The sequence below is a fragment of the Lepisma saccharinum genome, chromosome 20 (genome assembly GCF_977018435.1).
Source record: "Lepisma saccharinum chromosome 20, izLepSacc3.1, whole genome shotgun sequence".
In the NCBI taxonomy this organism is placed as follows: Eukaryota; Metazoa; Arthropoda; class Insecta; order Zygentoma; family Lepismatidae; genus Lepisma; species Lepisma saccharinum.
In genome coordinates this window covers 24,819,956-24,847,644 of record NC_139248.1, presented here as the reverse complement: position 1 = coordinate 24,847,644, position 27,689 = coordinate 24,819,956, and the positions used below count along the sequence as shown (strand labels likewise).

At 39.2% G+C, this 27,689-nt stretch overlaps 1 protein-coding gene across 1 annotated transcript; it reads right to left on the bottom strand.

Moving 5' to 3' along the window:
• Positions 1–353: 353 nt before the first annotated feature.
• LOC146003388 (uncharacterized) lies at positions 354–27,584 on the bottom strand. The gene is made up of 4 exons (XM_083141669.1): positions 27,472–27,584; positions 2,942–3,202; positions 1,460–1,635; positions 354–425 (listed from the first exon to the last, which is right to left on the bottom strand). The coding sequence occupies exons 1-4, from the start codon at positions 27,494–27,496 to the stop codon at positions 354–356; spliced, it is 534 nt and encodes a 177-aa protein (XP_082997795.1). The 5' UTR covers positions 27,497–27,584.
• Positions 27,585–27,689: the final 105 nt, after the last annotated feature.

Genomic DNA, 27,689 nt, shown 5'->3' with positions numbered 1-27,689 from the left:
AAGTGATAAATCAAGAAGGACGGTGTGGTCCGGTAACTATGATACCTGCTCACCACACAAAGGGTCCCCGGTTCGATTCTCCCCGTATCACTATTTTTTTTAAGGATAGAATGCCAAGTAATGCAAGCCTGTAAAATATTTTATTGCGTATTTGATGACAAATGTCTACTTCATTTCCACCCCTCTTTCAACGCTACAGTAATCTTGCATGCTTCCACTTCCTTGTGTGTGTGAACCCATATAGCACAAATCTCCAAGGGATATCCACAATGTCCAAATCATATCCACGCATTGGACGTCCATGGGATATTGTGCCTGATTCACACGAGGCTAGAAATCCTGCTGGATATGGACTAGTTGGGTGGTACTGGCTCAGCTGCTAGTTTTCGCATCACACGATACTTGTTACAGTACTTGTCGGGATCCTTTTATTCCCACAAGGAATTGAGCAGAGCAGACAAACTAAAGAAATGGAGGAGGGATTTTAAAAACGTTGTAGGGGAATAGCTACTGCTGTTATTAAAAATTAAAATAATTTTGCTCTATCTAAGTCTTGTGCATCATGGGTTTACTGATAAAGCTATGCTATTAAATCTTGCCTCTAAATCCATAAACAGACGCAAACGTTAATATTGTAATTGTTAGTAGCCTCGTGGGAAGCTGTCATTTCATAAAGTGATGTCTCTTGCAATTTTCCATTTATATTTCTTTAGTTTCTATTAAAATAATAAATTATTTATGTTGTTTTATACCTTGAAAAATTATGTAGTTTTAGGCGTTGTATACGTGCAGTGAGCGAATAAGATATCGACTTTGCATCACTGCACTCATCATTCCCTATCCATATACAAACGTTTCTTCAAAATTGAAAGAATAGCAATTCATATATTGGCACGATATTCGATTAAGATTACGAAGAGATAAAGCATGTTGCCCAGCCCATCGTTGCGCATGCGCAGAGAAGAACGGCGCATGTTCCGTTCGCCGCTCGTCTGAATTGCAGTATCAACGCCTGCAAGCGCATCGCTCTGATCGTGCTGTCCTTGCAGTTTTGTTCATGTGTGTTTTTGTGAAGCAATTTTATGTATGCATGTCTCCCCTTAAGTCCTGGGTTGTATAAAGTGGACTTAAAACAAAAAAAAAATCATTCAATAAGTTCTTTGTTGTGGGTTTCCAGGCATAGTGTGACAAAAGCCTCGTCTTCGCTGCACTTTTTGAGTACGTAGAATTTTACTGTTATGATAGATCCTTTGGTTACTACGAACTTGCAAACTTTAAAAGAACACATTGAACACCAAATCTCTTTTTGAACGTAGATGTAATTTCACTATATTGCTTCTCCGTCCTTTATCAAGACGCGGCATTTTATCAAGTACAGTTTAATTATCGAAGAGCAGCATGTACAAAAGCATTATGTCTGTATTAAACCATAATTTATCCACATAAGTGCAATACATACCTCATGCAGAAAGTCTTCGAAAGTAACTCCCGAACACAAAATTACAATTCCTAGAAAGTGGCGCCGCACTGCGACGGAAAGTGGAAACTGCGGTCGCTGGAAAGAGTGAAAGGACATGAAAATCCCGGCTTCACTAAATGCGTCTGCTAGGGCCAACTTGTCTGCCAGTCCAAATCCTGCAAGTACAAGTTTCATTGAGTCATTAGATTAATCGTATAGTACCCTTAGCAAGAAACAGTACCTCTATTACTCGCACCAGTTATTCGAATCCAGAACTGCATTCCCCACGTACTTTTGCGCAGTGGTAGTGTCGTCGCCTTGTAATTAAGGGGTCCCGGGTTCGATTCCCGGTGGAGGCACATTGTGGTTCGGATCTCACTTTAAACTGTAGGTCCAGTCCAGATTAGCCTTACTGTGTATAAAGTGGAGTTAAAACACCAAATCAATCCAATCCAAGTACTTTTGTTTACGAGATTAAATACCGTGATTGTGTCAATAAACATCGCTATGTATGGTATCTCTCTGCCCATCGTATCAAATGTAGCAGCAGAATAATTCCAACGAATCTATTAATGTTTTGAATGTTAACAAACATGGTTCTTTATTAGTATGCAATGTATATTGGACATTATCTATTTTCTGGTGCTTTTAGCTATACTTCAGTGATGGCGATTAGAGAGGGTGGTAGTTGACCCCACACTTTTGCCCCCACAACATGCCCTGTTAATGCTTAGCCTTGTCTACCAAGCCAGTTCTGGCACCCAATCGCCACCAGTATTATACTTATTTGCACATTACGTTATGAGAGCAACTCTTCTTTCGTCTTGAGGCGAACAAATTTCTCGCAGTAGTTACTTAGAACCTCGGATTTGTAGTAACGGGTCTGTCGTAGGTTCGATCTCAACGACCGTCGGCGGAATGGTTAGCACAGCGCGCTACGACGGCAGAGGTCTCGGGTTCGAATCCCCCAGCCTGGACATGGGTGTTCTTTGTGAGTGTCCATTCATCAATTTCATCATATCATCACTCACCCTAATCTTCGCTATTAGCCAAAAGTGACAGAGAAAATAAACCAAATGAATCGATCAATAAGCCATTTAGGCCTCCCCGATGGCGCAGTGGTAGCGTCGTCGCCTTGTAAATAAGGGGTCCCGGGTTCGATACCCGGTGGAGGTACATAGTGGTTCGGATCCCACTCTAAACTGTAGCTCCAGTCCCAATTAGCCTTACTGTGCATAAGGTGGACTTAAAACACCAACTCAAATAAGCCATTTTAAAAATAAACACACACAAACATTAGTCTAGGTAACGTATTCGCCATGTAATCAGGGTGTTCCGGGTTCGATACCCGTGGAGGAACATAGTGGTTCGGATCCGACTCTAAACTGTAGGTTCAGTCCCGATTAGCCTCTCTGTGCGTAAGGTAGAGTTGAAAACAGCAATTGAACGACAACAACATTTCGTAAAAATTTGTCACTTTACCTTTGTGGTCATCGTAGAAGATAACGACGCTCTCCCATTGCCTCCAGAGGGCGTAATCCAGGAGAAAGGCAATAGCTTCATCGTCCAGCACCACGTCGGTCTCTAGCACAGAAGCATTGGCGCTGGTCTGGCCACAAATGGCCTGCTCCTGGCTCTGAACTTCTTGTTCAGAGCAGAAGGTTGGTTCGCTACTCTCTGCATTGGAAAGACCCCAGCTGACAAAGCACAGGAGAAGAGCGGCTGTAGGCATCTTAGAAGCACCTGCAAGAGGAAAAGGTTGAATGATAACTGGTCTTCTACACTAACTGTTATATGGGCCAGAAGGTTATGCTGGTGTACAGTTTTCGCCACTGAGTGATCTGTTGTCTGCAAGCTGATGTTGCCAAACGTAGGTTTCATGCAAACATGGTGAGTGGTCTTGCATTTGTACGAGTTCTTTGAAAGCACAAGCAATTAATAGCAATTAGTAATTATACTGGAAGCTAACAATAATTGATTGAATATGTATTTTTTACTTGCCTTTTCTGTAACTTTAATTGTTTGATTGGTGTTTTAAGTCACACACTACAACTCCCAGGCTCTCACTCATACGTTCACTATTCCATAGGCTACCGAATCAGTTCAATATCATCTCAAACCAAATAGATATATTCAGTTCATATTCATCTTTTATCACCAACATAGAAAAAATTGTACATAAGCAATGCTTTTGTGAAACTGATCTGTTTACTTTGGTACTGTTTTGGCTTGTTTATTTTTGTTTATTTTATGTTATCCTTTTTTAATGTTTTTAATCTTAATCTATTGTTTTACTGTTGTTTCTTTCTGGTTTAAAATGGCTTCTGCTGTACTGGAAACATTTCAATAAATAAATTACAAAAAATCGGGACTGGATCTACAGTTTAAAGTGGGATCTCCACCGAGTATTGAACCCGTGACCCCTTGATTACAAGGCGATGACGGTGAGACCCCTTTTCTGCAAGTTTTAGCTAATCGCTGATATGATGAAACTGAAGAAGGGACGCTCACAAAGACCGGGATTCGAACCCGAGACCCCTGACGCCGTAGCGCGCTGTACTAACCACTCCGCCACGGGCGTAGGTTTAAAACACACGTAAAACTAGCGTTATGATCCTACAAATTGTCACACTACACTACGAAATGACACACTTTACAGCGACAATGACAAAATTCCATATATATTGTGGGCACAGACGTATGCAGGGGGAGCTGATTAGGCCACAGCCCTCATGAAATTTTGAGAAGATTCAAATGAAAATCTATGTGTTAAGGACTCGAAAAAATGTAGCCTAAATGCAAAACCCATTACAAAGATCACCGATTAACGTCCTCGAGTACAATTTAAATAAAGTGAAAAGCTCCAAATATACGAAATAATTTATTATGTATCCCGCTCCCCTAGAACGAAGCACAATTCCACCCCCTACAAAAAATAAAGAAAATGTTGCGTACGCCAGTGATTGTGCGAAGGGGTAGGGTCGAGAACTTTTCAGCCCACCCTCGTATTAACAATAACCATGAACCCTCCCAGCCTACCATTCTATACCTGAGACACGATCTGAATCCTTAAAGACAAAGTTGACCAGGAAGACCCAAGTTTAGAACATGCTTACTCCAAAACAGGGATAAGGTATATTGACATGGCGGGAATTGATTATATCCGTTGGTTCACGTTCAGGAAATTTACCGTGTCGAGAATCCATCCATTTCATCGCGGAACTGCCTGAAAAGTTTTCGGCATGTAAACACGTGAAGCGTCAAACAAACAAAGGAAGCAGCGAACGACAATTCACACGATGCACAAGACACATGGCAACTCCCTTCAAATGTGTCTCATGGCGACAAGTTTGTTGGTGAAGAGTCTACGCTCGGGCGCTCAAGTGTTAACGGATCAAAGATTCCCTAAGCTGCAATTTCACAGGTTATTGGACACTTGGGGTTAACAAAGAAAGGAGATAGCATGTGTTGAAACGCTTGAGCGTGAACGAACTTGCAAGACAATCATTAGGAAGGAACAACAATGCGTGTTCTTAACTCCATTAATCAACATCAAGGGGCTGCAAAATAATAAAATCCATAAGCTATTTCCATGGGCGTCACCAGAATTTTTTGTAGAGGGAGGGGGCAGGCCATTGATAAAACTTAAATATTATAAATAACAATAATGGTTATGATTGTTATTGTCCAATAATAACGATTATAAACTCATAAAAATATACCAGTTTTATTTCTATTAGGGTTAAGGCAATACCGATGTATCGGTATCGGCCGATACCAGTGGTATTGGAAAGTATCATTGGAATTTATTTACCGACACCTGCTGATACTTTTTCGGCATATATGTAGAGTGGATCTCACTTTAAACTGTAGGTCCAGTCCCGATTAGCCTTACTGTGCATAATGGGACTTAAAACACCAAATCAATCAATCAATAAATTAGAGTGGAATACTAACACACTAATATTTACCAATATTTTGAATTTTTTTTAAGTATTACAATTTACAAGTCCTCCTCCGTGGCCGTGCGGTATAAGGCATCTTGCTTTGGACGGCATAGGTTCGATCCCGGGTTCAGTCTCCGGGAATTTTCGGCCTGCGTATAGGACCGGTGGCAACCCACCATCGTGAGGAAATTGGGGAGCTCCGAGTGAGTGAACGTAATCCGGTAGCGAAGTCCTACAACGGCTGGGGGTTGGTCGGGCCGACCACCCGTCCCCCTAGTCTGGCTGCAGATCTCCACGCCCCCCTGGTGGCCCGCGTGGGAGGGAGGCCAGCAGTTGGTAGGTAAGCCTTGGCCCAATATTGGGCTGTAGCGCTATAGGGTTACTTTTTTTTTACAATTTACAAGCATCGGTAACGGAATCGGTGATAGTACTGGTATCGGCTCAGCCCTATTTTCTATTACTATTACAGTCGCCGCAATGGATATCTTTACATTTGAAGGCAATTGAAACCTTTACATGGTTATTGCGCGAGCCAACTGTGCCATTGTTATACTCCAAAATAAACAAATTTGGAGGGGTCTTTAATCTTGTGATTGTTCAGTGAACAACAACCGACAGTGTTGTGGTTTTGCTTTGGCTAACAGTCTTTACAAGGAAACCAGTGAAAAAGGAGTCGCGGTTGTGGTATCCTGAGCAAACAATTTCTCTGTGTTCAGAGGCCTGCACAAGACCTGGAGCAGACCCGTTCGCGAGACATCGCTCCTGAAATGCCATGCAACCTGCGCAACACCCTCGCTTGAGCACCTTGCCTGACCATCTGCCCAGATCGTTCTTGGCAGGTATTGAAAACCCGCCGGGTACCCGCAGTCGTAAGATACCTATACTGCTTTTCCAGATTCTCTGGAGTAGCGACGCGCAGAGGGGAAAGCTTGTGGGCGGAGCCAGACTAGGTGGGGAAGGGTGCCTGATGAAAGCAATGAAGTGCTGCGCGGTGTAACGGCCGTAAAGCAAAACGCTTTCTGATGCCAATTTCATCTTTTATTCTTAACAATGGCCAGTATATTGTTTTACAAAAATAACAAATAATATTGCACATTTATTTGTCTTTTGATGCTACGAAGAACAGAAAAAAATTAAAACGTACATTTTCAAAAAACATGCAAATAACCACAAACTATGAAACATCATGTACCAAAATGTGTTTTAAACAAGTCTGAAAAACATGTTTAAAACACTTTGTTTTAAACATTTGTGAAAAAACAAAGCCATGTGTTTTAAACTTTTCAAACAAGTTGTTCTCGAACACATTCAACACTATGAGGCACTCTCCTGAATGCAGAGTTCCCCTAGACTTGCGAGCTGACATGTTTACTACAGAACTACTGGACCGCGAATGAGCAGTCGAGTCGCCCCCTCCCGTGGATGCCCCTCCCATCCGCGCGTTCATTGGACGAGGCGCACACCCTTCAACATGCGCACAGAACGCGTTCGCGTTCTCTTACTCCAGAGAATCCGGGAAAGGAATATAGTAGGTCTCAGTGCGTTCATTCAATCAACTGCAGACCCCTCCCTCTGCATGACGTAGTTGCTTCGAGTAGAAACTGCACCGGGCCCACACCGTTCTGCAGTGTTGCCAACTGCAATAGATTTTCACTACTTAAAAAAGGGAACTCAAAGCATCGTAAGCCACATCACCAATGAAATGAGATTTACGAATGTTGCTACCCCCCCACACACACATTGAAATAGGTTTTTCGTGGCACAGGATCCATAAGTATATGTCGTAAACAACCAATATACGTATATATAGTGATATAGGGCAGGACTGAAACATGTCACGTTCGACGCTGAGGTCGCGAGTCGAACAACCACACTGCACACTGTTCTACTGCGAACACCAGGGCCGTAGCCAGCCTCGTTTGGGGGGGGCAAGTACTTGGATAAACGTGCCATCAATAACAATAATAGTAATAAAGTAGCATGAAAGGCATTATTATCCTCATAAATCATGCAAAAAGGGGGTAGAAGTCGGTTCTCACGCATTTGTGTTGAAACAGGGGATTATATATATTTCTTTTCAACACGTCAATTTCACATTAGCTAATAATGGAAAACAAGCACACAAACTGTTTTTGAAAGAAAGAAAGTGCATGATAAATGCATTCCGAATGTACATACATATGGCATGTAAAATTTCCATCTACAATATGTTATTTTCACATGGAGCGACGTATTACATAATCAATTCATCCAACTCGTAACAAACCAACATTAATAGCAAATAATATCACGGGCCGCTATAGCATTCTCTGTTTTAAAACTTTTCTCACTTAGATCGTTCGGCGCTCAGGGCCGACTCCCGCTACCCCTTTGCTACGGCATTGAACTTGATGAGACTGTATAATATTTTATAATATATTTCTACTTTCATAAAATTTGAAATCAAGGGGTTGCAATTACCCCTCTGCAGGTGCCCTTGGCCGTCTGGAAGGAAAATGTAAGAAAAATATGAAAATTAATTCCATCTTGAGTACCCTTTACCCCTGCTACTCTTTAATTCTGCCAGCCTGTTTTTTCTTGTACTTTAATGTTTGACCCCCACCCTGACCCCTCCGCTAGACTTAATTTCCGTCCAAGGTTGTGAGCAATGCACCCTGCCCCCTCCGGTTGCGCCACTGCGTGCCTGGTTAAGGCACCATGCAATGAAAAACAATTAGTTTTCAGTGAGGAGATTTTTGTTTGCTCGATCATTCATTTAGATAAATGAAGCTGTAATATTGCGTGCATTTCCTGGCAATAAGATAAAAACTGCTTACGCTGAACTGAAATCGCTAAGTATATAAATTCTCCTTGGAGGAGAGAGCTCCTCCTAGGACTTCGTAGGATTTAGGAGCTACGTAAGTAGGCAACACTGGCTGCAGCCTTCCACGTGGTGATGAAACACCTGGAGCGACACGCTGCCGGAGGGCTGTTTCCTTCCAGCAGGTTTTGCAGGCGCCCGGGCCTTGTTGAATGCCCAGGTACCTTGTAAGCGCAGAGAGCCTTGAAGAAGAGGAACCCGGGTAAAGACGCAAGTCGACTCGTTGCCGTGGGCAGGCGAGCAGGTATACCTGTCCTCGCGGGCAAGCGGGTAGTGGGTAGGTAAAAGGCAGACTATGCAGGCCTGTGTTACAGAAGTGTGCAGTTTCGTCATTTCGTTGTTTCTGCCTAAGAAGACAATGGGGAGGAAGAAGTTGACAATGGAAGCAGGGGCGGCGCCAGAAATTTTTCACCGGGTGGGCAGAAGCTGTATATTGATAGATTAGGGTGGGCAGGGACATATACATGTATGTATGTATATATTAATATGTATCCCCTCCTCTCTTACACTCCCGATTTCCCTACACTTCTATTCCCTTTAATTTTCATATTTTCTTTTTAACTCTTTAATGAATTCTTATATCTTTCTCAGCTTGTTACCTCTTTCTCCCTTTCACTTTCTCTCGTTGCATTCTTCAAGTATTTCTCTTAACTGGCTCACACGCACAAACGTGTGTATGTTTGGTGTCTTTCCTCTTTCTTTTCTAATCTATTCTCGCATCTTGTTCCATTTTCTTTGTCTCCCATGGACACACTATTTCAAGGAAGTGTTTGTGTGTGCGCAGTCATACATTCTAATCACATTCTTTCATTCATGTCAATGTAGTGAAATAAATGTGAATCGTTTGCATCACATTTTGTCCTTCAAGTGCAAAAAATACAAGGCACATACTCAATTTTATATAGCTATCCGGCGACAGTAATAGAAAGTATGATGGTAGACAATGCTGAAGAATTAAATTACTTTCTCGTAATTTAAATGCATGTTCCTCATCATTTTATTTTCATCATATGAGTTTTTGACTGAAACTTAGGGGTTAATGATAACTTTTCTTGGCTTACAAAGTTATTACAACTGACAAATGTATCCGAATGTATGTTTGGAGTAACGGCGATCGGGTGCCAAGACTTGGGGGCAAGGACAGTTTACTTTTTTGGTAGAAAAGTCTTAGCATTAAGAGGCCATAGTGCGGATGCAACAAGTGGCAAAATGTGGCGAGGGCGAGGGGACTTTCCCACCATGTTCCTCCTAATAGCCGCCACTGGATATTTGGATTAAAATTAATGTCTTATTGGGAATGTACACACACACACACACACACACCCCCCCACACACACATATTGACCTTGACCTTGACTTTGACCCTGATCTTGACCCTGACCTTGACCTTGACCTTGACCCTGATGTTGACGTTGACGTTGACGTTGACGTTGACGTTGACCCTGACGTTGACGTTGACGTTGACCCTGACGTTGACGTTGACGTTGACCCTGACGTTGACGTTGACCTTGACCACACCCACCCACATACACACCTACACCCACCCACACCCACCCTCATACACACCCACACACACCTACACCCACCCACACATATTTACTTCCGGTCTACTTGTGGCCTATTTGTGGTTTATTTATATTGCATCATGTTTTGCAACAAAGTATTACCTAATATTATGCAATAAATTATTAGGGATGTGTTGTTTTCTGATTGGTTGGTTATGACATAATGTGATGATGTGTTATATTCTGATTGACTTATTGTTTCAGATGTTTTCAATGCGGTCCGTGTTTAGGCTATATAAAGAGATTTTGCATTGCATATCAGCCAGTATTGTGAGAGTTGTTGAAGAGAAAGGGTGTGTTGTTGCAGTGCTGCTCATATTTTTTAAACACAAAAATATTGCAGATTTGTATAAATTGAATTACAAATCTATTTGATTTAATATACAGAATTTTTTACAACCTGTCATAGGTTTATTAAGTATAGAGTTTTGATTTGAACCCCAAGAAATTTTATATAAATACCAAAGCCAAAAATATTAACACACATACACACACACACACACACACACACACACACACACACACACACCCACACACACACACACACGAAAAACAATTCTTTCTTCAATCTGCATAAAGAATCCCAAGGCTTATGAAAGGCTATTTTGACAAGACATCGCCCAAAAGTAATAAAGTAACATTGAAAAATCTGTTAAGAATTGAAGAGATTATTTGTTAAGTTGCTATTCGTTTTCTGAAGTTAGTCTTCGTTACTCATGCGGGAGAAGTAACACACGTATGGTTAGATGAACACATGCACTGAGGTAACAAATAGTTTACATTTTGTAGAATGTGATTTTGGACACAAGGAATTCATCGAAATTGATCACCACACCCGGTAATTCATCTCTTTTTCACAGATGACTTGGGTTGTATGGCGCGACCTTTTCGAAAGCGCTCAAATGTCAACCTCTATTCTGCCCAGCATACCCTGGAAACTTTAATCCTGCAGGTGAACGAATTTCTGGCACCTGGAACCACAGTCAAAATAATAATTTGTGGTGGGTTGTATTTTCAGTGTCTGCGTGTATTTGTTTTCGTCCTTCGTCACTTTCACCTAATCACCATGGAACCTCATCGTCGCCATTAGCCAAGTCAGCAGAAAAGTGACTTCACATAGAACAAATCAGTCGAATCAGCAACAACTTACTCTTTCAAAAGTGGAGTTTCGTTAGTTCATACCCTTCGAAAGTTGAGGTGGTGGTTTCAATTTCACATTGTTTCATTCTTGGATCAAGATAGCTAACTCCGTGAACAATAACGTTGTTTCCGAAAGTTTCAAATGTTCGTTTCTGGCAATACACTCTCTTAAATGAACGCATCTTTTATGGTGATAATATAACACTTTCCCTGTGAGTTATTTCTGTATATTTTTCCCCCAATGGCATAACGTTGTCGCCTTATAATAAAGAGGTTCTGGCTTCTATTACCCCCTCCCCTGGTGGGAGCACAATGCGCACTGGTCCGGACTCCACTTTAAACTGTAGGTTTAGTCCCGATTAGCCTATCTGAGCATAAAAGTGGATTTAAAAACAAAGAAACAAAATTTTCTAATGGATACTTCGTGACACCTTTTTTCTTTACTTCATCTGCATCTACAGATTCTGTTGACCTTTTCGGCTGAACCTCTGATGCTTCTAAAGTTTAAACCATTCTCATCGTGATTGATTAGTTTTCTGACGCACTCAAAACAAAGCTTTCCTACCAACCTCTTTCTTCTTTTAATTGGCTATTGGTAACTGATTGGCTATTACAACGTAGATATTTGAAGATGACATGTATGTAAAAATTGTAATAAACAGCAAAGAGACACTTCTGGAATTTCAATGTAGACGTAATTACAAAGTCGAAATAATTTATTGTGTTGCTGGAGGAAGCAACGTTAAGATAGTTTTTTATTGGTTCATTTAGAGATTATTTTAATCATGCGCAGGCCGGGATTTCTATATGTGAAGGCCCGGAGCTTACAACACCAAGACCCCACCCCAATCCCCTCCAGTTTCAGTTATAACTTTTCGCTAAGCTACATGAGGTGGTTAGTTATACGTATTTCTACATTTTTTCATCACATCCGAAGTACATCCTTTTTTCTATATGCAGTACTTTTCAAAGCAGTTTTCCCCAGAGAAGGCCCAGAGCTGCAGCCCTCAAGGTCACCCTAAATCCTGACCATACCCTGCATAATTTTGCACCTCCTAAGCCTACTAGCTGCTTCTAATCATAGAAGTATTAAATTGATGACAGTTTATTTTGTTTCAAGTTTTCTAGTAATTCTTTTTGCTTTCTAATGAAAAAGTTAAGACAGCTTTTTATGGGATGATGATATGTGAACATTTCTAGTATAGATAATATTCATGAGTAAAATATACATGTAATGAACACCAGAATACACTTATTTATTGAAACATTCTCATATCCCAAGTGTATTTACTTAGTGAATTTGATTGGGTGGGCAATCGGGTGGGCGCTTGCCCACCCGTGCCCACCCTTGTCGCCGTCCATGAATGGAAGAGAAGACTCGTGCCTTGACTTTGCTTCAACAAGGTATGTCTGTGATTCGCGTAAGTTTCAATCAAAACAGGCTATTTAGGACCTTAAAAAAGCAGCAGACGCTAGTCTACCACATGGCGTGGTAACACCTAAACGGCTCTGGGAGCACCAGAAAAACGTCGGCACGAACCGACAAGATTTTTTACTTATGTAAAGATTTCCATTGCGGCGACTGTATTTTATCCTTGGGGAGGATGTTGTATTAGGTCCACCAGATGAGTGAATATCTAAGCCCCGGGACAGGTTAACTTTGCAGCAACTTTTCGCATATTGTTCCGCTGCGATACTGCGGATTTTCTCACTGTCTGTGATATGAACAGCTCGGCGGTTAGGGCGAGACTGGCACGGGGATGCTGAGTGTCGTTCTCGAGTGGATTAATGCATTAAACCTGCTGCAAACTTAACCTCTCGCGGGGTCTTAGCGCAACTGTTTTCTCATTATTTTCTTTCTACATTTCCATGAAGTTTGCTTTTGCATTCCTTGTTCAAGAAAAGGTTTTAAAAATTAGGGGAATATTTTTGGTCATAAAGTTTACTTGTGTGACCATCCTACACGAATATTTAATTGTTTAAATTGAAAACAAAAACTGCAGAACCATTTATTCTTTGAATTAAATGGTATTGTTCCTGCATTTTACATTCAATTTTTTTCGATCTCGCACATTATTTACTTTCGTTATTCTGTTCGAATGCTAACTAACTGAACTTTTTTCTGTTATTAACAATAAAAATAACAAACTTTCTGCTTTTTATAACTTGAAATAAACTATGCCAATCGGTGGATATTTCATAATACAGTGGGACCTTGATAACTCGAACTTGAGGGGAAAAATCAAAAAAATCGAGGTATCAATGATTTCGACTTACCAAGGTTCGAGTTATTGAGGGCCAAAATCGCCGACTTCGAGTTATAGAGGTCTAAACACATTAACAATGATGGTTACATACACGTCAGGGTTGGGGAGTTCAAGTGCCGACTACACGATTGATGATCACGTGACACGTTACGCACCCTACACTTCGACTTATTGAGGTCCGTGCGACTAAAACTTCGAGTTATAGAATTGAACTTCGACTCATAGAGGTTTTCCATACTCTACCTTCGAGTTATTGAGCTCGAACGGCATCATAAACTGTACAAAAATTCGTCTTATCAAGATTTTATTCGAGTTGTTGAGGTATTGAGTGTTATGGACAATTCAAGGGGATAAAAAAAAATCGACTTATCAACGAATTCGAGATGTTGAGGTTCGAATTATCAAGGCTCCACTGTATTGGTTGAATTTTTCATTACGCAGACGAATGGGAAGCGAGAGCAGGAAAGAAATGACTATCCACTTTAGTTCGGGGGTTTTCGGGTGTGGGGGTGTGGCTTAAGAACCGAAATATCAACCTCTTTTCCATGTACTATATTACACCCTGGACTGTATTTTGCAGACTAACGAGGCTCTGGCGCCCTCTGTGGAACTTCTCTTGTGTCCTGCTCACCTGTGTTTGTGATTATCCCTTCGTGAATTTCATCTTATCACTATTCATTCCCATCGTGACGATTAGCCAAAAGTGGTAGAAAAGCGAAGAAAATTGAAACAAATCTATCAATCAAACCAAAAGCGAATTTGCCGGGGGTTTTCTCTTCAGGGTAGATCAGTAACTCTTAGAATTTACAAATATATAGCTGTATACGACTTGAAAGATAATAAACAACGAAGTGAAAGATAATAAACCAAATCAATCAATCAATAAGCCATTTTAGACCTCCAGATGGCGCAGTGGTAGCGTCGTCGCCTTGTAATCAAGATGTTCCGGGTTCGATACTTTTGTGGAGCCACATAGTGGTTCGGATCTCACTTTAAAACTGTAGGTGCAGTCCCGATTAGCCTTACTGTGCATAAATTGGACTCAAAACACCAACTCGATCAATCAATTCTTTTAAAAAAAAATATTACGAAAATAAAGTAGTATTATTAACATAACTCAAGATTCGACAAACCCGCAAAGGCCCTGGATATAAACAAAAATTACACACGCATTTGTTAATGTTTAGTGTAGTTTAGTTTAAGCGCATTAAGATAGAACTATTTTTACGTCTGTGTAAGAGGTTCTTGGCCCTTTGGTTACACAATGAACCAGGAGTTGGGAAACGGAAGAAGGTCTTACACAATCGGAAAATTTTCATAATTTGTTTTACGGCTGAAGATAAGCATTGGCTACTGTGGGTGCGAGACGATGTGAAGAGATCTGTTTGAGATGGTTCTTGCTTACTCCGGTATTGGAATTAGCACCCTCCTCGCTTGAGACGACTATAAAAACACACGTAACAGACTTTCACTTCGTGAGAATAGAAAAAAATACTTTAACTATTGTTGTATTCTGGTCTCATTTACATACTACTGTACTGATAATGCAATCCCTTCGCGTTTTCAACACCCACTTTTCGAATGACAGTTGTTTAGTAACTTCCGAGTATCGTAAAAAAGCTCTTCAGCAATACTTGCTTTGCAACACTGATTTATCTACACTCAACATCGCGATAGTCCTACAACCAGTGATGTGCGTCTACGCGTAAACAACGATAGTCTACATTCTACACGTAGACTATTTTATACACGTAGATTACGTAATCTATTTAAACAACATGGCGAAAGGTGATAACTTAGCAAAGGGCGCCGTCGAATTCAAAGAAAATTATACTGCGTATCAGTTGCTGATGTGTGTGGAGAACTTTTCATACTATTTCTTCCAAATTCGAACAATTTCTCACCTAGGAAGAAACCTAATATAGGAAATATTCTAGTGTTTTATGGGAAATAGACCACTCTTACCTCACGACTGCCATCTGTTGTTGTTTTTGCATACTATTTATCTTCTTCCATAGTTGATAATAGAAGAGAAGAGAAATTTTGTTGTAAATAGTATTACTTTAATTTCGTTAGGAACCAATATAGTTGAAAATGTCACTTTCCTTTCATGAAACCCTTGAAAATTAATTTTAATGCACTTTAGATTGTCTACGTAGTCTATGTAAACTGCAACTCAATGTAATCTACGCGTAGATTACGTGTAGACAACGCATGTAGACGTAAACTTATAGTCTACTGCACATCACTGCCTACAACACGAAAGTTTTCAGAAAGAGCCACGAGTGGCGCTAGGTGTGCGTGTGGGGTGGATAGTTCTGTGAGGGTTTAGATGCAGAGGTGGATCTAGACCTTTTTTCTGGACACAGCTTCTTGTATGTGTTATTCACATCAGGATAATTACAAGGGTTCGTATATTAGGTCCAATTTGTTGTCAGTTAAACTGATCGCCGAACCACTGTACGTACAAGAGAAGAAGTTTAATTCAGTTCTAATTGCAACCGATTCAGACTCTGTGCTAAATTCTTTACAGTTTGCATCATGGTCATGTCATACGGAATTGTGCATTGTTAACATAAGAATACTCACACTGAAATTAACGAGATTGGGATATGATATCAACTTTATTTGGACATTCTTTAATAGAAGGGAACAATATAGCAGATACTTTGGCAAAATATGTAGCGAATCAAACAATCCAACGGCCGCTTTCAATAAAGTTTCCGTCCGTAGTTTTGGAATCATACACTAAAAAATACTATTACTGACTGGCAAAGCTTGTGGACAAACACTGGCACTCAATGCGGTAAGGCCTACTATTCTATACAAGAAAGAATTCCAAAGGAATGTTGGTTTAAACAGATTCAACTCTCCCGGAGTTCCCTCACAACTATAATGCGCTGCAGGTTAAATCACACTATCGCCGCAGCTCACCTTTACAACAAGAATTTAGTGACTTCACCAGTTTGTGCAATGAATATACTGCAACTCCGAACCACATCATATTTCAATGCAAACTTTATGAAACTTACAGAGAACCATGTTTACAGGAATTGTACAGGAGTGGACATCAAGCGCCACTGACACTGCCTTGTTTACTGACGTCACCTCCATCCTCGGTAAACTATATTCTTACAAAATATCTTAATAAGTCGAATATAATGCTGTAAAAGTGTAATGAAATTTGGTAACTATTTATTATAAAAGGAATAATTGTGATTAAATATTATGTGCATACATGTATATAATACCAATTGATAAATTGTTAGCTGGTGCATGGCAATAGTTAGTTTACTAACTGGTGCAGGGGTGCCCATCCCCCCAAGGCTGTAGACACATCCCCCCCCCAAAGTCGTTCATCAAAATCCCCCTACAAAAGAATTGTTCATCAGAACCCCCCCCCCCCAGATATAGTTTGGATAAACACACAGTAATCGATTTTTGTTTGAATGTCGATAATTTGATTTTTCTTTAAATTAATTTTTGAAATTCGTAAACTTTACACCAGAGGCGGTAACTTTAAAAAAAATGGGGAGGGGCAAAGGTTGGCATAAACCATATTTGATAATATACATTTGCGTCATTCTCGGCGTTTTTTTTGTGGGGGGGCAGAAAGCGCTTATGCTTTACACAACGAAAACTGACAGTATTTTACAATTATCCTTTAAGTCGTAGCTCAGGAACACTTACAAGAAACAAATCATGCCTGAAATAATTCAACACTAAAAATGACACCGCATGTCGGACGTTACGAGCCTACTCGGAACTACAACAATTAAAACACCAGGCATTGTTTACAACAACCAACAATCAAGAGGTGCATGACATTCGAAACCCTTCATTGCAGTTGAAATTAAATGACTAAAGAAAGAAAAAAACACGGCTCACTTTCATGTTTGCTACAGGAAATAGTGTTCTTGTGGATGTTGTTAAATCATGAAGTAGATGCTGAACATCAAATAACCATAACTAAAAATAATTAACAAGTCAATCAAACGAAAGGATCACCTCATTTTTGTGTGAAGTTATGGTAGCTAAATTATACAATTTTGTCCCCCCAAATATTTCCCATGACGCAAGCGCGTCATAAATCCCCCCTGGGGGCACCCCTGAACTGGAAACATAAAAATTTGCACACCCAAAAAAAACCCTGCTCCCCGAAATGAAACCACAAATACGCCACTGAGTGGGCATTCCCTCCAGCAAAAAGCTTAATTCAGTGTGTTTACGTTACGATCTAAATCTTGAATCTTTTGTAATGTCTCTTCATCAAGTTTTCACTTGCTTAGTTAAACCAAACTTAAAGTTTGGAGACAAAGGATTTGCATTTCAGTTGCAACAGCAACAGCAACTGAACTGTAAGGGATCATTGAACTTTTAGAAATTCTTAATATCACTTACTGCAGTGCAATAAATTGTCGGAACTAAATGTTCAAACATTAAAACGTGAAGTTGGAGTTCATAGAGGAAGCTTATCGAGGAAAAGATACAATCTTAGATTACTGAAATGATCCGTTCCTAAGCTTACATAATACGCTAAGTAGTTTCAGTAACGTAATGCCAAAATTTAAAGAGAGATTTTACGATGACCATTATGCCAAATGCTCACACATCACAGTTAAGAAAGTTGCCTGCGAAAGAATCATGTGTGTCCATGGGAAACAGTAGCTGCATATGAGGAAGTTTTCTCGGAGTTAGGCTAATGGGAACATTACACCAGTACATGCGAATGTACCAGCCAATGCTTCTGGGAACTTTCATCCCAGAAGATAGAAGGGTGCCGGGGTGCCCCAGGTCGTTTTAATGTAAGACTGAATGCTGTGTACAGTAACGATGACTACAAAGTTGATAAAAATATGGTCCCTAGTCTTTGTGTTTGTAGTGTGTTTTTCATAGGCGCCTTTAAAAGGTTGCGTTAGTCAAATGACGAAACTTGAATATTAGAAATAATAACAATAGTGATTATTATCATGCTTACGATTATTATTATACAGTAAAACTAAACCAATCTTATTCTAAAATTATAATTGTTATATTACTTAATTGAATTGAAATGTATTTACTTAAGTGTTGTGAACAGACTTATACACCTTTATACAAAACTGTGTATTTAATATACATGCATAAAACTATTGTACAGAGTGGGTTAGCAACATAAAAGAGGCTTATAAAAATATACATTCAATACATAGGTCAAAATTGAAAAAGAATAAAAAAATTAAAAAATAATAGTTCTTAAATTAGCCTACATTATTGTCGAATTTCATTTCTCTACACTGGGACATTTACCTCCAATCATGGGCGTATATATAGTTCACGTAAGGGGGTGGGGTTCAACTTTTGATATGATTACGATTGCTATACTTCATAAATGAAAATCCGGGCACTGCTGACCAGAAGCTTGTTGGGGAGTGTGTGTGTGGGGGGGAGGGGGGTTGCTGGACCCGATAAAGTTGTGTGTATGTACAGTCGCATCCATGAGTATTACCGTGCAAATTGTCCATCACTATGTCCTGCACCAGCATGCATAAACATCCATTTCTAAAAAACACATAGGATGGAAGAAAAAAATTATGAAAATAGTCATGAACAATTTACACGGTAATACTCATGGATCCAACTGTACGTATCCATTATCATATTCTTTCGAAATTTTTAATCTTGCAATTCCTTTTCGGTGCCACAATGAACAAACCTGCTATCTCACAATGTCGAAACTTTATTTGAGAACTGCGGACTGAACAGTGCGGACACCCAAGCACTGACTGTTTACAGTAAACAGCTTACTATGCAAGGAAGAGATTTGCAACTGGAATTCAGTACTGCTAGCAGACGGCCGCACTATCGTGAAGTCAAATATCTTTGCAGCATCTTCTTGTAACTCGATAACTCTTGTATTATCGAAAGGGAGCAGTTCAATGTAGTTAGATTGTTTAGTAAAATGAGCATTTTAATATTACCCATTTAAATATAAATAAAGTTGAGGAAAGTATAGTCTTAATCATTTCTTCTCTCCCACCGATTCCAGGACATTTGTGCATCCCGAAGAAACTATTAGGGACACCAGGACAAATTATATCATTCCAGGATTGTCCCGGTAAATCCGGGACTTATAGCAGGCCTATTAATGGACAGGCTATCAAAATGCAATCTATCCACCAGGTCATCCAACATTTTGACCCACTGTTCCAAATGAATGAGGGATAGATATTTCACATTTTTGGAATACGTTGCTGCAATTTTGCAATGTGTTGACTGTGTTCAGAGAAACGTGAGTTCAATTCTACGAGGGTCACTATTTATATTTTGAGCCTTTGCAACACTGATTGAAGTTAGGCGCGATTTGACGTTTGCACGGAATCGTCTGGCATTATTGACCATAATGTACTTCAAATGTTTTGTCAATAGCTTCATTTGTGTTGTTTATGTTGCCTTGGAGATTGCGCGACAACAATAAAATGGAATTAACTCGTGCACATTTTCGTGCGATGATTTTTTACGATTTTCGACGTGGATTATCAAGACAAGAGTGCATCGATCAACTTACTTCCATATTTGGCGATGAAGCCCCATCCTTTGCCACTGTGAAACGCTGGTATAACGAATTTAATCGTGGCCACCATTCGCTCACCGACGAGATTCGCGAAGGTCGTCCAAAATCAGTTGTTGTTCAAGAAAACATTGATGCTGTGCAAAACCTAATACTGCAAGATCGTCATGTGACATACTGTGAGATTGAGGCAACCATAGGCATTAGTTCCACCAGCATATATAAAATATTACATGATCATTTAGCTGTGAGAAAGGTATGTTCTCGTTGGATCCCACTCAATTTGACAAAAACTGAAAAAGACGCTCGCGTCAATTGGTGCAAACAAATGCTCAATAAATACAATCGTGGTGCTTCAAAAGACGTATATAAGATTGTAACAGGTGACGAATCATGGATATATGCATATGAGCCGGAACGTAAACAGCAGTCGACTGTATGGGTGTTTCAAGATGAACCCAATCCAACAAAAGTTGTTCGCGCTCGAAGCACATCGAAACAAATGGTCGCCTGTTTTTTCGGGAAAACTGGTCATGTGGCAACTGTGCCTTTAGAGGAACGTAGAACGGTCAACTCTGAATGGTACACAACAATTTGTTTGCCAGAGGTCTTCGGTCAAATACGGAAAACAAACAAACGCCGTCGGATCATTCTTCATCAAGACAATGCCAGCTGTCACACATCTCGTCTAACAACCGACTTTATGAACAGTCAAAAAATCGAATTGATGGGTCATCCGCCGTACAGTCCTGATTTGGCACCCAATGACTACTTCTTGTTCCTGAATGTCAAGAATAAATTGCGTGGACAACGATTTCCGTCGGCGGAAGACGCCGTTGATGCGTTCAAAAACCATATTATGGAGGTGTCTCAAGAAGATTGGAAAAACTGCTTTGACAAATGGTTCGAACGAATGCAAAAGTGTATTGACCATAAAGGAGAATACTTCGAAAAACAATAAAGCAGTTTTCAATGCCAAATTCCTGTTTTTTCATTGTTAGGCTCAAAATATAAATAGTGACCCCCATACTACAAAATGGTCCAAAAATGGACAACGAAGGTTTACCTTGTAATAATCTTTTGTGCTCTCAGCTGGTGCATTCTTCCTTTAGATTTGACTGCTGAGTGTTCTACGTCTCTTTATTTCTTCATCGTAGTCTCTAACTAGTTTCTCTGCTTTGGAATAAATTTCATTAAAGTTCTCAGAAATCTCTCTTAGTTTTTTTTTTAAATATCTCTATTAGAATACTGTCATGTTCACAGCACTTGAACAGTTCACCTTTTGAGGCGCGCAACATAATCTTGCACTGCATGAAAAAAATTTGGTTAGTAGCTACAAGTGGGGTTATTTCAAAGTTCCCGCAGGTTACACAGTGAAGAAACCGAAGAGCTTGCTAAAATATTTATCTTCTGCTAGTAAATTGTAAAGTCTGTAAATGTACTACAATTAGTGAATACAATTCCACAAGTCACGTTACGTAGTGTTGATGCTTTTCTGTCCATCTTGTGTCAAATAACTTGAGAATGTTACGGTGTTTCCCTGATTTTCTTGCACTGCCTATTTAGAAACCAAATTCCTTTAAGAAGACTCGAGGGACTGATTTGACAGTCCCAATGCAGTTTCTTATCGCAGAAATTCCGAAAGTACCAGGAAATTGCAGACATTTGGTCTGCAGTCCCATCTGGTGTGTGGAATTACATAATTTCCTTCCCATCCGTATCTCGTCCTATACGGTACGTCTCTAATTTAGGAGAATAAAATAAGCGCGAAGAAATTTTTATGAACAAGCTGATAGAACAGGTAATCTGGTAATTTTACTGGACCTAAGGGGGGGGGGGGGTTGGACCCGTTGAACCCCCCTTAAATACGCCCATGCTCCAACAATTTGTCCATCCAAGAGTTAGATTTGATAACTGTACTTGCAATTACATTATGATGTCTTCTGGTGTTATACGGAGGCACTTTTATTTATTATTTTCTAGGTTTTTTTAACAATCTATTACACATGCTAAGGTATTTCCTACAAATTGATGACAGAATATATTTCTTTTACATTCAAGGTTACATTGTTTACGTTTCTTTACTTAGGTTACTGTAATCACAATAACCATGATATATTTTAAAATGATTATACATAAATCAGCATTATTATATTAACCTTGGGGGACTCTTCTACACGATCCAGTGGATAAGTCCATATCAAGAACAACTGTTCTTCATAATTTTTGTACATTTAATACATTTAGTGTACCGAAATGCATAGTTATTCTCTTTTGTTATGAACTTTTACGCACTTTATTAAAAAAAAAGTTTAGAAGTTAGTTTGAAAACTAATCATAAAGTTTATATTATGTGACCTCTAACGTAGAACCACAGATCTTTATCTGTGGTAGAACTCTCATTTTTGACAATTTGTTTTTTCCGATCTGATGAAGTTTTTACTTTGCTTATTCTGTTCAAATACTAACTGAGCTTTATTTATGTTATTTCCAAAACAAAATAATAAGGTTTCTCCTTTATTGTACTTAAAATGAGCGGTGCCAATTTACAGGTGGAAGGAACCAATGAACCGACTCTCATCATGCTGTTGTTGACTTGCCATGACAAATCTTGACAGATGATAATTGTGTTGTAAGACCAATTTTTACACTAAATCGAGAAAATTACAGGGAATTGCAACAACAAATATCAGATTCTGAAAGAAAAAATAAAACGAAAACGTCAAGTTCCTAGTAATAGGGTGATCTAGGATAGTGTTCTATAACGAACATGGATTTATTAAAATTGCGATTAATCCAACTACTGTAACCTATGAATGTATGTTGATTAAATTGTTGTTGCTTATAATACGAGTGTATTATATATTTTAGATTCCGGATACAGGTAAGAGTCTAGATATCGAGACGAGACAGAGTGAGAGGAGACTGTGTTGAGTCTTGTGTCATCTTAGTACCATCCATTCCTAATATACAAGAAAGCCATTATTGGCAATGAAAAGGACAGACCCAGGGATCCCCTCATCTCTGTATTTTCTTTCCTAGTCTCTTTATTTCCAGAATCATTCCCAACCGCGAAAAGAAAACGTGATCCCCTCATCTCTGTATTTTCTTTCCTAGTCTCTTAATTTCCAAAATTATTCCCAAACGAGAAAAGAAAACGTGATCCCCTCTTAAAATATAAGTACTACATAGTTTTACTTTTTATTAATCATCTGTAATTTACAATCTAGGCCATTTGTGGAGGTGATGTGATCAGCACCACCCTCTGGTAACCTTCCCATACAGCACACAATTATCCAAAAGACATCTAATGAATATCTTCTGGATATTCGTACCGAAATTCTGGATATCTAGAGGATATCCTGGAATGTCTAGTATACATCCATTGGATACCCCCCGTATCGTCCAGGGGACGACCATATGATATCCAGGAAGGACATCTTTTTTGGACATTCTGTGGACCATTTCCGGATATGTCTTGGACATTCTGTGGATCATTTTTGTTCGTGTTTTGGAAATTCTGTGGATCATTTTTGGACATGTTATGTACATTTTGTGAAACATTTTTGAACATTCTGCGGACTATTTTTGGACATGTTTTGGACATTCTGCGTATGATTTTTGAACATGTTCTGGACATTCTGTGGATCATTTTTGGACATTCTGTGGACCATTTTTTGACGTTTTGGACATTCTGCGGATGATTTTTGAACAAGTTTTGGACATTCTGTGGATCATTTGTGGACATTCTGTGGACTATTTTTGGACATTCTGTGGATCATTTCTGTATATGTTTTGGACATTCTATGGATGGCTTTTGGACATGTTTCGGATCAGACGCCCTACCTACCGAGCACCGCGGCTGTTCCAAGACATGTACAGTTCCTTTTAATAAAATGCTTAAAAAATAAAAATATATACTGTTGCATAAACTTCCGCAGTCCGAAGACTGAAACAAATTTGCATAACCTCTTCCACAACATACATTTACTTACGGAAAGTGTTGAAGGACGTAAGTGAATAAATCCTCAAGAAAGCTTCACGACCTGGGGCTTCCATAATGACAGTTATTTGGACCTTGCAAGCAGAACACACGACCTCGGGACGACACGCTATATCTCTTCATCACAGCCGGTGGTGTAGCGCGTTCTCTCAGGGTTTTAAGAAAACTAATTTGCCGATGATTTTTTCGTTCATGCAAACTACCACTTCCCGACGGATGTCCAGTTCGACTTTCCCGTTCAGCAGTCTGGAAAAAAGTCCCCTTGTTTCACGGCTTTGTCTGTTCCTGTCACATGTCAGTACCTCACAAACTACCAGGGGTACATATATAATATCTGTATTTGATTGACTGGTAGACATACAAAATAATAGCCGACGTCTGTGGCGGAGTGGTTAGCACAGTGTGCTACGGCGCCTGGGGCCCTGGGTTCGTATCCCGGCTGAGCCTCGTTCTGGGTGTAACTTTATCATGTTATCACTCATCCTCATCTTTGCGATTAGCCAAAATAGCGAAGTAAAAGAGACCAAACCAATCAGAGCGGAGATTACATAACACTGAACTAACTAACTAACTCTCTAGCCTTCTTGAACCCAAATGTTCATGGCTGCAGCAACACAGGCCTTCCATTTGTCCCTATTATGAGCAAGATCTATATACTCTTTTCCATCCCTACCGATTTCCTTTAGGCCCATCTCAATAGTATCCCTCTATCTTCGTCTTGGTCTTCCTACTGGTCTCTTACCATCAGATTTCCCAACAAGAATCCTGTAAACCCTTCTTTCCTCTCCCATTCGTGCCACATGGCCTGCCCACTTAAGTCTTCTTGATTTAATTATTCTAATAATATCTGGACATGAATACAAATTATGTAGTTCTAAATTATGTAACCTTCTCCACTCACCTGTATCCTCATCCCTTTTAGACCAAAATATTTTCGTAAGGATCTTATTTTCAAATACTCTCAATTTATGTCCCTCTTTCAATGTAAGGGACCAAGTTTTGCATCCATATAATATTACAGGCAAAATTACTGTTTTGTATATAACTTTTAGTTTCTTAGCTATTAAATGAGAAGACGAAAGTTTATGCATTTCCTGAATTAAGCCTGCTTATTATTTCCTCCATTTGTTAGTACTTGAATTTGGAAACTGGTTCAAACGAGTTGTTATCAATAATTAGATTCTGATTATTACCTAACACTTGGTTTCGTTCTGTAAGCATATATTTAGTTTTTTCTTTGTTAACTTCCAAACCTATCTCTTTAGTTTCTTTGAAAAATATTTTAGCATTATCCTTAATTGTATTTACATCATCCCCCAGTAAGTCTACATCATCTGCATATGCTAACAACTGAATCACACCGTTTAATTTTAGTCCTTCGTTAGTTTCTTTTACCTTTCTAACTGCGTATTCTAAGGCAAAATTAAAGAGCAATGGAGATAATGAATCTTGTTTTAACACATCATGAATTTTATTTTCTGTTTCACTGGTGCATACTTTTATCATACTAACAAGCTTCTTAGGTATTCCAAACTCGATTAATATATTATATAATTGATCTCTTTTGATTGAATCAAATGCTTTCTTAAAATCAATGAATAGCTGATGGACACTTTGATTATATTCCCACTTTTTCTCAAGTGTCTGTCTGATGTGAAAAATTTGATCTGTTCTTGATCTGTTACGTTTCATTAGCATATGGGGTTAGTCTTGCTAAAAGAATGTTAGATAATATTTTATATGTTGTTGAGAGTAGAGAAATTCCACGGTAATTATTGCAGTTCATTTTATCACCTTTTTTAAACACAGGAACAATTATGGATTCTTTCCACTGTTGATGGATTTCTTCTTTATTCCATATTAAACAAATTAATTTATGAATTTGACATATTAACGAATTCCCACCATATTTAATTAATTCAGATGGTATTAAATCAATGCCAGGTGCTTTATTATTCTTTAGCCTTTTAATACCATCTTTAACTACAGTCAAGTTAGGTTCTGGAACTAAAGGTTCTGCTGTGTGTACTTCATTTACGTCTGATTTATCTCCTACATGAACATTTAAAAGTTCATTAAAGTAGTTCTTCCATCTATTTAAAATATCGCTTGGGTCAGCTAGAAAATCACCGTCTTTATCTTTTATCAAGTTTACTTTAGGTTGCCACCCCTTTCTAAATTCATTTACACCTTTATTTAAATCTCTGATACGTTTGTCTTTGCTGTTTGTTTCAATTTCGTTAATTTTGCTTTTCAAGTCATCTCTTTCTTTACTTCTAAACGTGCGGTTAACTTCTCGCTTTATTCTATTATAATTGCTTAAATTTGTATCATCAGAGTTATTTAACTACCTAAGTCCAGCCTGATTTCTTATTTCTATTAGATTATGACATTCACTATCAAACCATGGCTTACTTTTCCTTGGTTTATAGTATTTTATACTTTCTTCAGCTGCTGATTCTATTGCATTACGTATGTACTCCCAATTCTTATTTACATCTGTTTCATTTATATTTTCATCATCATTTAAATCCTGCAAAATATCGAATTTATTTGACAGTTTAATTTGGTAATCTTTCTTAATTCTATCATCAGCAAATTTTCCTGTATTAAATTTTAGAGCTTTTAGATTTTGTTGCTTATGATTTATCACCGAGGGTATTTATCTTAATTTAGCAATTACAGAATAATCGTCACTGGCACAGTCAGCACCTCTATGTGAAGGAACGTCAACTATACTAGTATGCCTTCTCTTATCAATGAGAATATGATCTATCTGATTATGAGTTTTACCATCTTGAGAAGACCAGGTATATTTATGGATATCTTTATGTTTTAAAGTGGTACTTTTCACAATCAAATTGTTTGAGGTTGCAAAAGTAATTAATCTTATACTATTATCATTACTTAATTCATGAAGACTTTCTTTACCAATCGTGGGTTTAAATGTCTCTTCCTTGCCAATCTGTGCATTACAGTCACCTAACAGAATTTTCATATCATACTGGGAAAATTTATCAAAGACCTGTTCTAACTCTGCATAAGTCATCTTTATTATTGTCATCTCTACCTTTCGTTGGTGCATGGATGTCGAGGTTGGGGGCACAGAGAGACGCACGCGTTCATCGAAATTTAAGACACATGCCAAACTCTTGACCCACGCTAATGACTTACGTGGCGGAGTGGTAAGCAGTGTACACGACGTCGCCAAGGACCCCGGGTTCGATTTCCGGCCGCGTGGGAATAGGTGTTCTTTAGGGGTGTCCTTCATGAATTTCACCATATCGTCACTCATCCTCGTGTTCGTGTAGCAGGAAAAGCGACGAAAATAAACAAAAGCAATCAATCAACCCCCCCGAAATATATTTCTAGATAAGTGCCTTGGCCTGCTTCCCCCTTCTCCACCTGTAACCCCATTCTTCTTCTTTTTTCAATCTTGGAGATGTGCACGTCCAAAGTTTTCCAACGCTTCGCAACAACGCACTAACCTAGGACACTAAATCGATACTTCCGAAGGTGCAACTAACAGGTGGAGCACTTAGGGCACTCTTGCGTTACAAATCAAAACAAAAAGTGGCGTGTTCAATATTTCATTCATGTGTCGCATTCTCTCTTTTACGTTCACCGCGCGAGCAAAGCAAACACAATTGCAATATGTTTACATATATATATATACTTACAGCCATTGATAACAGCTCCGAACATAGGAACCTTCGCACGGCAGCCGGATGACTACCAACAATTGGACATTTTACGCTTCCCTGACAGCCATACAAATTAAGTGTGTCCTGAAAGCAGAACGATCTCTTCGTCAGGTGCTATTTCTGTGGCGATGCAGGCAAATACTGCACACAAAAAACGGTGTCAGGGCTCAATTTGAAATCGCGTGATGCTTACA